General features: G+C 31.6%; 1 protein-coding gene across 1 annotated transcript; it reads right to left on the minus strand.

Moving 5' to 3' along the window:
* Positions 1 to 300: 300 nt before the first annotated feature.
* Positions 301 to 5,836, minus strand: pen-2 (presenilin enhancer, gamma-secretase subunit). Its single transcript, XM_089648344.1, has 3 exons — positions 5,649 to 5,836; positions 5,318 to 5,422; positions 301 to 3,498 (listed from the first exon to the last, which is right to left on the minus strand). The coding sequence occupies exons 1-3, from the start codon at positions 5,707 to 5,709 to the stop codon at positions 3,359 to 3,361; spliced, it is 306 nt and encodes a 101-aa protein (XP_089504470.1). The 5' UTR covers positions 5,710 to 5,836; the 3' UTR covers positions 301 to 3,358.
* Between the last annotated feature and the right edge of the window lie 5,038 nt (positions 5,837 to 10,874).

Here is a 10,874-nt window from a genome sequence, read left to right on the forward strand (position 1 = left end):
TTAAATTTTTGGATCAAAGAACTTCCAAATAATATTGGTTACCCCCATATCACTCTCCAGGGTATTTTAAGAATGCTTAGGTATATGCTACATACTCACATTTCAAAGGCTTTTTTCTCTGAACGTAGTAAAGTCCTGTTTTGACTCAACTATTTTGCATTTCGTCTGTCTGTAAATTGGTTTGTGTTTTCTGTCAATCCTGTCAAGATGGTAGCCGTGTTTGATAGTACTTTTTTATTCTGCCAGAGCTGACCACTAGTTTAACATTGAAACAATAATTTTTACAAAAAAACCTTTATTTTGTTGAAATTATAAGTATTTATTAAATTAAATTATATTATAATATCTTATTTGCTAAATAGTATAAATAAAAAAATATTTTTTCATTACTTGGAAATTTTAGGTAATAAGAAATGCATTTTACATAATATTATATCCTAAAATATTAAACTCCAAATGTTATTTTATCTGAGGTTAAACAGAGAATCTGTCTTATAAAATTTTCAGGGGAGGGAGAAAAAAAACTTTGCAAAAAATTAATTCCAGTTTTCGAAGACTTGAAAACTTGAAACTTCTTACACCCAAGCGATTTTTGGCATATTATGCCAAGTTTGCAAAAATGTTTCGAGCAATTGCTTGCCATAATGTATCAAATTTACAGAACCTAAAAATATGGGATAGCCGGTAAAATCTCGGTGGATTCGTTGGTTTTAAATCGCAGTAAGCAGTTTCATATGTTTTTCCATATTAATATTTTGAGGAATGGTATTAACACATTGTAGTCGGGAGCTTCAAACAATAGACTTATAGCGGGTGTTTTTCGCGATTAGCGCAAAAATATATCCTCATCCCTTTCGTTAGTATCTGAAGACATTTTTGAAGGGTAAAAGAAAATATCAATTAAATAAATTCCACTAAAAAACACGTCTGTTTTGTAACTCTGTATATCATAACTAAAGCATGTGTATATTAAAAGGTCCAATGAATTTATAACACGTCATAAAAATATAATAGGTACAACTAACAAACAATCTTTGAAATTTAGCACGATAAAATTGCCTAATTATTGCAAGAGTATGTGTGTACATAAAAGAAATAACGGCTTTACTTAATAATCTTTTTTTGTTATATGTGTGTGTAGTTTGTAATGTCTTCAAGCGTTTAGATTAAATAGTCACGGGAAACAATAATAATAATTTTCCTTCCTCCCTTTGAAGTGGAGCCGGCGTAAAGGGTATTTTTACCCGTCCCGCCGATAAGCACCAGTCGGCCGCACGGGTAAAAATACCATTCCCGCTCATAGTGTGTTAATTAAATGATATGGTAAATATGACATTCGCTGCCAGAAGCTTTTGTTACCATTAAAATTACATATGATTGGTCCGCCTAAGGGAGTGATTGGCACTGAACCGGTTAATCCGTAGGGGCGGGCAAGAAACTTCAATAAATGAAAATACATTTTTGTCATAGCCAACAGATAGACAATATACTTAAAGTGACATTTTTTTTAAATCTTTAACTAACACAGTAATAATAATAATAATATCCAGGCAAAATGAATGCTTAAGGTTGACACTGCAATAGCAGTTCTTCCTGTGTGGGCATGATTCTTCAACACTGCAAATGCAGGGCTCTGGCCACTAGGGGTTAAACAAGAAAAAGTCTTAATGGTGGTAATTTTATACGAGGGTTTTACTGTACCTACATAATAATTATATGATTATGTCACAAAATTTTTGTTAGGAGAATTAAAATAGTGTCGTTTTGTGCCGCTAATTTTTCTTTAAATTGTTATATTGAAGGTTTTCATATGTCAGGGACGCTAGTGAAAACCACAATCTATTCCGGTGATAAGAGAAAAAAAATAAACCACAGGATTGAAGAAAAATGAATCGATAATGATTATTTACAATGGACTATTTTATTTCCTGTGTGGTCAGAATAGAATAGAATGTAAAACATTTAGCCACAACAAAAACAAATTAGAATGAAGTTTATTAGGACACGAAATATTATTCTAAACAGTTATCACAAAATTTTATTAGTTTGCATACTGAAGAGATGATATTTTTTTAAAAGAAAGACAAACATTCCGGGGTTACGACTAACCTGACGATAATTTTAAAATCTCTTACTACCACCACAGAAAGCGGAAAATGTTGCTTGTGTTGTGATGGAGGACTTAGCTAGCCGAGGAATTAACTCACGATGCCAGGGTGGGACCCAGACGCAATGCCAACTCAGCCACTGACTGGTCATATTCATGAGTTACAATCTATTTATATTAAGAAGAATGTTTGTGGCGGACAACAGGCGGGCAGCGTGAATTTGATTTTTATACAAATCTAAAGTTTTATTTAGAGATTAATGAAATTTTTCACACTTGACCTCCAAAACAAGAGAAAGGTCACTGTCTACACCTGATTTCGAAAAACTGTAAGTCATTTATTCAGCTTTAATTTGCAGTAATCTGCATGAAAATTAGACAATATGAAGTTGCACTTGCATTCATAGCAGTCATTATTTATTTTTATGTGATACCGCACAAGAAATGCCCGGAAAGAGTGGAACTATAGAATCTCCGTTTTCATGGGGAATTTTGTGAGACTGAATGAAGTGGGATACGGGGGAAGATTGGGAACTAGAGGTAAATAGCAGGTGATAAGCAAAAAGGCAACTAGGAATTTGCAAATATCACATTCTGATATATGAGACCTTTCACCTATTATGATGAAAAGTACTGAGTGTGACTTTTGAAAGTTACTAGCTGCCTCAAATATGATTTAAGATTTTCACGGCCAAAAGTATTTTTGCTATTTGTTTTTGGGGTGTTATGCCGTGTTGCGCTAACTCCTTCTTTAGCCAACGTTTCGGACAGCATTGCAGTGTCCATCATCAGGGCAGATGTGTTATTTAAATAATGCTGTCCGAAACGTTGGCTAAAGAAGGAGTTAGCGCAACACGGCATAACACCCCAAAAACAAATAGCAAAAATTACTAGCTGCCTTTTTACGAACCTTATGCAATGAATTATTATGTCTTTGCTAGTTGCATTTCTTTCTGCACATTTAGGTATGTTCTAAAATGGTAAGTACATACACATCCAATTTAAATATTTTCCTTTAAAATATGAAATAGATAATGACCTTTGCAAACTTTGACATCTCATATCTCTCAGAAGAAGATAGAACCCTGTCCAACACAACCAAAGTAACGACTTCAGTGCGCGTGATTCATCCTAATAATGGTTAGTGATTCATCTCCCTTGTTCCTATGATCTGTGGTTGTAGCACTGGTGAAGTGTGAATATGTATTACATTGAAGGTTATAAGAACTTAATGACTAATTGAAAAGTCTACTACGCCCTTCCGAGGGGAATAATAAAGCTGATTTCGTCAGCGAAGCCTCCCCACGTGGCCCGGTTGACCTGGAACACTGCAACCCACGCCGCGATGATGGCCGCCCAGATTAAAGTGCCCACTGCAGACCATATCACATCTGTAATGCAAAATAAAATGTGTTTTTAGATTCACATTTAGAAAAGAAAGCAAGGAATAAAATAAAATGACATTATTATACTTTGTTAAGTCATATTTTATACTTTTCACAAAACATTGTTTACAAATATTATATTATGTACTGTGTATGGGTAACTACTAGGTGCTGTACACATAATCAACCACCACAGGACGGGCATGTGCTTAGCTTGGTGGTCTTAACATACCAAATAATTGTAATAACCAAAAAAGACACTGAATAAAGAAAAATGAAAAAAAAATTAAATTATTTGTTTAACCCATTGGCATACCTGCCGCCAAAATTGGGGGCTGCACATTTTTCGCATCGGCATATTGTCCGCCCCATTGGGGCAACTAAAACTTTTCCCACATACTTAGATAGTTCACAATAAAATTATAATCTATATAAAAGCATAAAAAGTGATTAATTTGGGGAAATATGGGGTGCAATACTGCACAGGAATAATCATTCTCAAGTATACACAGATGTCACAAATAAAAAAATTAGTATGCCCATGAGTTAACCCTTAGCACTCGGGTGCCGCTATAGAGGTGGCATGCATGGTTTTCCGTATTACTCAAGTGCCGCCGCTATGGCGGCAAGAAAAAAAGTTTTATTTCTCAATATTTTTAATATATCGTTTATTTTTACTTTTCAACATAATTTAACCAGAATCATATTGGTACAATTAAAGGTGGTAGAAAAGAAACATAATTGTATTGCGAAACCTGCGAAAGTAAACCTAGACTTCACGTTGGGGATTGTTATGTAAAATATCATACAATGGAAAACTTTTATTAATCAATTGTTATGTCCATTTTATATTTTACCAAATAATAAATATATTTTTTTTATAAATTTAATTATTTCAATTAAAATGATTTATTTTTTTGAGAAATGCTTCGAGTTGGCGGGAGGCAGATACCAAAAAACTCGCGAGTGCGAAGGGTTTTAATTTTCATACATATACAGACACAAACGGTCAAAGGGATGTTATGGATAGGTATGGCAGCGAATGTCGAGTCTAATACAGTAACCCACACAGATGCATTGCTAGCATACAGCATATTTCTAGCTTGTTATTCAACTTCAGAAAATAAAATTCCATTGAAATTGAAAAAAAAACAACTTAGTTATTTCAGTTTTTTTTTCGAAATTAATATGAAAAAAACATTGTAAATCTTTTTGAATATTCAAAATAGAGAATGGTATACATTTGTTGTCTCCCATTCTCGTTAATAACGGAAGACATATCATTATAGTGTCAGAAGTGTATGCATTATAGTGCAAACAATCTGAGGGATGTATTCAGTAATGAGAATCCTCTCAGTAAAACTATCATTATTTCGGTAGTTTCCTTAAAGTTCCATAAAGATCAGGTTGATGCTAAATACTCCCACATAATTGTAATAACACTTCATTTCAATTCAACAAGAAATAACTTACTATTTATGTCGGGGGAGATGGAAAAACAAAGAGGTCATTAGGTTCTTAGTTTGGGTTATTTAAATAATTTATAACTTACTAACCTTCCGGCAAATGTCGAAGCATAGTAACAAATAAAAACGGCGGCAAAATACATGAATTTTTTAACAGTTAATTGGAACTTTAAGCCACCCTCTTCCATCTCCCTCGACGTAAATAACTTCTTGTAATAATGAAGGTGAAAGGAAGTGTTATTTAAATGAAATGGGCGTATTAAGAAGTAAGCGAAGTAACACTTTACCATCGTTACTTGACATTAACATTTATTAAATATTAAGGTTATGTTTGGTGCAGTGATATACTACCATCTTACATTTCTTAATTTGTTGTTGTTCATCAAAAGGGGGCTTCCGGAATGCTTCTGAAAAGAACCAGCAAGAGTTCACTGCCCAGACGAACGGGAGAAACAAGAAGCCAACTGCAACACGAAAAGAAATACATTAACATAAGATGGTGCGACGCATTTTAAGAAAACTCTCCAAATTTACCATAAAAACGGACAAATGGTGAATATATATGTATCGTAGACATAGAACATAAATACAACTCACAGAATCTTCATAAAAATGCAAAATAATTGATGCAAATATTCAGATTTTTGCAAGGGTTTTTTAATTTTTTTTTGTTCAGAGTTGAATACCTACCTCGGAAGTATAGCCGACAAAGGTTTAGTTTTTGATCATTAGGCACCCTATTCAAATCCATTTTAGATTAAGATGTGTAGTATCTGTTTATAACAGATACGCTGTGTTGCGGTGTAGTATTAAACAGTGTTGCTGTAATATTTTAAATTATAATAATTCCGATGACACATAACAAAGATTTGACTGGATTTGACCATAGAAAATTTAAAACTTGATCGTAAATTAGTGATGTGCAGACACGAAAAGTAGATTTCGAAAAGATGGACACATTAATCGAAATAATACATGGACCCAAAAAGCCATGGACAGAGCATAAAGTGCGATTTTGAATGAATGGAATTGAAACCAAAGGATGAGAAGAAATTGTCTGGCAGCCATCTTGTGCGAAATTTTTAAAAAATGATTTATATCACTGCCGTCTCTATTACAAGCCGTGCTGTAGATTTGGCGGGAAGTCAAATTTCAAAGTAAAGAGGCCTATTTCCCCAAGAAGCAAAAACATCATTCCAGCTCTGATTTTAAAGGTTCTAATGAATTTAATTTAAAGTGAAGGCATGGATATTTCATATTTATAAATACTTACCTATTTTACCTATGCAAATCGTTTTGATTCATATTAATGAATACATACTCACCTAAATCCTATGGGTAAAAAAATATTTTTTTTTTGTGGGAAGTAGATATTTTAGAATTTCATGGATAAATAGTAAAAGATTTTTTTGTACAAGTATATATTTTATTACATTATACACAATACAATACAATTTTTGATGGATAAATAGTAAAAGAATTTTTTGTACAAGTATATATTTTATTACATTATACACAATACAATACAATTTTTCATGGATAAATAGTAAAAGAATTTTTTGTACAAGTATATATTTTATTACATTATACACAATACAATACAATTTTTCATGGATAAATAGGAAAATAATTTTTTGTACAAGTATATATTTTATTACATTATACATAATACAATACAATTTTTCATGGATAAATAGGAAAAGAATTTTTCGTACAAGTATATATTTTATTACATTATACATAATACAATACAATTTTTCATGGATAAATAGGAAAAGAATTTTTCGTACAAGTATATATTTTATTACACTATACACAATACAATTATTTTCAATATTTGTATTATAATATATGGATAGGAACATTGGAGGGGACCCACCATACAAATATCCGAGTCCATAAAAATAAAGAAACAAAACACAGGTTACATAAAATGTTACAAAAGTAGGCAACGTAGAATATAACTTATTAAGTAAAATAGATAAACTGCTAATATCCTTCAAATCAACAATAATATTGATAAAAAATAAAGATGAACACTAACTATAATATTAACTAATTACAATATGTTTTAAGTTTTCTTGTATTACTTTTTTTATTTGAAGAGATACGATTGTTTTGCATTTTGCTATAATTATTAAGCAAAATATTTGATAGAGTTTTCACAATCATAGTGTAAATTCTGTGATTTGTCATCCCACAAATACATTTTGAATCTAAATCTACATAAAAAGAACCAGATCTTAGGCTTAAAAATGTTAATGTTAATAATATGTCCTTTTGGTGTCCATGTTCCAAAAATTTATGATGTAACTCTTTTTCATTGACAATGAATTCAAATATGGAACATAAATGAAAATATACAAACCTTACAGACTCAGATGGGACAATCAAACCTCCTCTTTGTAAAAAATCAAAATATTTATCGTTAATTTTAGTTCCTTTGCTATCGGACACCAAATTCATACATGCGTTACAATTACTCGCTATCTTTTTTCTAACACCAAGGGCTGCATAACCACAAACATAAATCTGTGACGATTCGTCATTTTCGTATGTTTCAAGGTAATTAGATTTCAATATATGTATAAATTCAGTTACATCTATTTCTAAATTAGTTTCTTTTTCCAAAGGTGTAAGCGAGTTTTTAATATCGGTTAACGTCTCAGATATATTTTTAAACCTAAACAATTTTCTGACTCTAATTTTTTTCTCTGACTCTACAATTTGTGAATATGAAATATGGTAATTTGTACCCGATAATCTTCTATACAAACTAAATCGCTCTTCGAGCTTGTCGGTTTGAAATTTTCCTGACAAAACATAGGAAATTGGAAAATTGGCAAACGAAAATTCTATTAATTTTATGAAAGTTAAAACACTGCCATATAAGGCATTAAAAGTGTCCCTTGAAAATAAAGTACCACCTGGCAAATTGTTCCATTTATCTAACCAAACAGCAAATTTTTTTAAATGCAACAGTTTCTCATCATTTACCCCCAGTATGGGTGTACAAAATTCATTTCGTTTTATTTTACCCTTCATTGTAGTTTTAACATTCAAAATATCCCACCAATTTCTTATTATTTGTAAAAACATAGCCGTTTCTTTAAATTCGTCAATATTATGCAAAGCAGCAATAGTGGTACAATGAAATATATTATCAACTAAAATCACCTTCTGCCTTTCGAAGCATGTTGGATAAAGAGATTTATAATTTAATTTGAATGCCTTTTTAATTGTACTGTTGCTTTCTATGGTATATATATCTCTCAGATCTTGAAATTGGGCATGTCTTATTATTGAGTTGTCGTCAAAATCTGGATATGAGAATGATTTCTTAAAATCTTTTAAATTGATCCAATTATTTCTAATATTTTTAAATATGTGCACAAAATCATAAAACATAAAAATTGGCAGATTAGTGTGTAAAGGATTAACAAAATTATCCAAGGGAGATATTTGTTTGAACATATTTTGGTTCACCCGATTATTGTCAGTAATAATGCAAGTGACCGTAAAACCAAGTTTTTGAACAAAATTTAAAACATTTAAGGTGATTGTTTTCAAATCACTGCCAGAAATAGAACTAACTGGCATCAGTCGAACGACTTCTTTTAAACCACCAAAACATGAAGTGATCATAAAACATTGCACTGTTTTTGCTATTTTTGAGGAATCATTTGATGCATAACCTGTAAGTTTATTGGATTTATAAGTAATACAACTACTTATGTAAATTTCATCAATCAATAAGGAAACAAACTTTTCACGCTCCGAAAGCTCCTTTACTATATTTTTAAAATATAAATTATTTGAAGAATCAGGTGAAACATCAAACGACGAAGAAATGCTTTGTAAATACCTTTTATGTGGCAAAATAAAAAAATCTTTAATTAATCTGTAACATGTAGGAGACCTCGAGTAAATCATGAAAGCAAAGATTAAAGTGGTAGTACTATATCGTCTCCTTTTTGATGTTAATAAACTAACCTGATCTAAAAGTAGTTCTAAAGAGTTTTTAAATTCATATTCAAGACTACTGGCAGCGTCTAGTGCGGACTTTAAATAAATATGAGCTTTTAATAAATGATTATTTACAGTATTCTGACTCTTGTCTTCATAATTAACATTGTCATCTATATTAATATTATGATATCGTACCAACAAATTTTCTAATTGTGACCATAAACTCAATATCATAGTTTTGGGGAATAACCACTTCAATTCACTATGAGAAAGTTCATTTGTTCCGACAAATACTTTGATATTCAGATTATGGTCAACTACAACTTGAGAACTTAAATATAAATGTTTATCTACATTGTCAAAGTTTGTGGTGTATAAATATGTTATGTCATTTATAGTTTTTACATTCCACTCACCGAGTTTAATTTTTATTTGCATATTTCTAACAAAATCACTATAATTCACTATTGTGTCACTTTGAAAGAAAAGTTCAACTTGTTCCTCGTGTCGGTGTTTTATTTTTAACTTCCTATTTTCGGGATTCACTCTATCCAGTGCCTTTTTCTTTGTTAAATAACTTGGCAAACCTTTAAAAATACTTGGTGTAGCTCCGATGGCCAATTTTGGTTTTTTAGGGTGCGATATAATATCCTTTTTGTCAAAATGATTGATGCAAACGGCAGCGAAAGCACCTGGAATCCAATTTTTGCGAGGAATGGCCCTGATCCATGACTGTCTGCGTTCTTCCTCCGCTGGAAATTTGAAGATGGTAACCGCTCCTTCCTTCTTCAGAGAACTGGTGTAATTTGCTTTGCATCCGGGAACACAGCACTTATGAGGCATCTGAAAATAATATCCACTAATAAATATATTACGTATTTTCAAAACAAATCAAATTTCACTTTGAAAACAAATCAACAATCGAGTTGAAACGAAGTATCAATTCCAAGTGCCTACTAAAAACGTGGCGGCTTATGAATTACCCTATTATTCTCTCAGAAAGCTCTACACATGTTATTACATAGTACTATTATGAAGATTATATTATATTATGCAGATTATATTATATTATCTAGTAAATTACACCATTTCTAATGATAATCTGTACAGATCCAAAGCTAAGCGTCATCCGCCATTATGTAAGTTGTTGAAAACATTATTTACTACGTTAAAATTGTAAATATATTTAAAATTTCTTACCTTGACGATCGTATATAACCACCAACCTATTGTTTTACAAAAATGAAGTATAAATATTGCAGAAACGTGATGTAAAATGTAAAATAACTGCTTAAATCAGTTGCACACACTTTCCAGACGCCTACAAAATCCATACTGGCGCATAGAAAAAAGCTACCACGAAGGCCGAAAAACAGGACTCTTTGAATGTCAGTTGGTTTTCTACAGCACGGCCTGTGTACAGATGGCAGTGTTTATATGCATAGTAGTGGATAATGAACAAATATAATTTTATTTGTGTGTTAATGCAATTATAAAGACTTAGGCTTTTTTGGGTATTTGATGAGATGAGATTTGAAGGATTGGGATATGTCATTAAAAAAATAAAGTAGGTTTTGGCATTTTTCATACATCTTCTCCCTCCCCACACGGCTTCAAATTGTTCTCGAATAGCTCTCTCCGGGCTTTTTAAGTCCACGAAATAATAACATTCAAAACAAGGAACCTCAAAGAAGAAAACCTTACCAAAATGACAATTTTTAGTTTTCTATCTTTGCATTATTTTAACTTACTGAATGCTTGTTGTATTCCAATATTTTTGGAACAGTCAGTTGATGTCCTGTGTTTACGACGGTTCTCCGGGATTACTCCCACTTTTTGTGACCATATTTTTTCGTTTTGTGGAACTGTTATATTTCTATATAATTTACGTATTTAAAAAATATATTTATTTAACCGTCGTGGAAAATAATGATAGTTTTACTGCGC

Source organism: Hesperophylax consimilis, chromosome 27 (genome assembly GCF_061612785.1).
Source record: "Hesperophylax consimilis isolate HC1 chromosome 27, BYU_Hcon_1.0, whole genome shotgun sequence".
In the NCBI taxonomy this organism is placed as follows: domain Eukaryota; kingdom Metazoa; phylum Arthropoda; class Insecta; order Trichoptera; family Limnephilidae; genus Hesperophylax; species Hesperophylax consimilis.

Excerpts from the sequence above, each read along its gene's own strand:
- pen-2 (XM_089648344.1), bottom strand. The coding sequence starts at position 5,709 with ATGGATTTGAATAGGGTGCCTAATGATCAAAAACTAAACCTTTGTCGG. Across the intron at positions 5,423-5,648 it reads TTGTCGGCTATACTTCCGAG|TTGGCTTCTTGTTTCTCCCG; the intron begins GTAGGTATTCAA and ends TTCGTGTTGCAG. Across the intron at positions 3,499-5,317 it reads ACAACAACAAATTAAGAAAT|ATGTGATATGGTCTGCAGTG; the intron begins GTAAGATGGTAG and ends TTTGCATTACAG.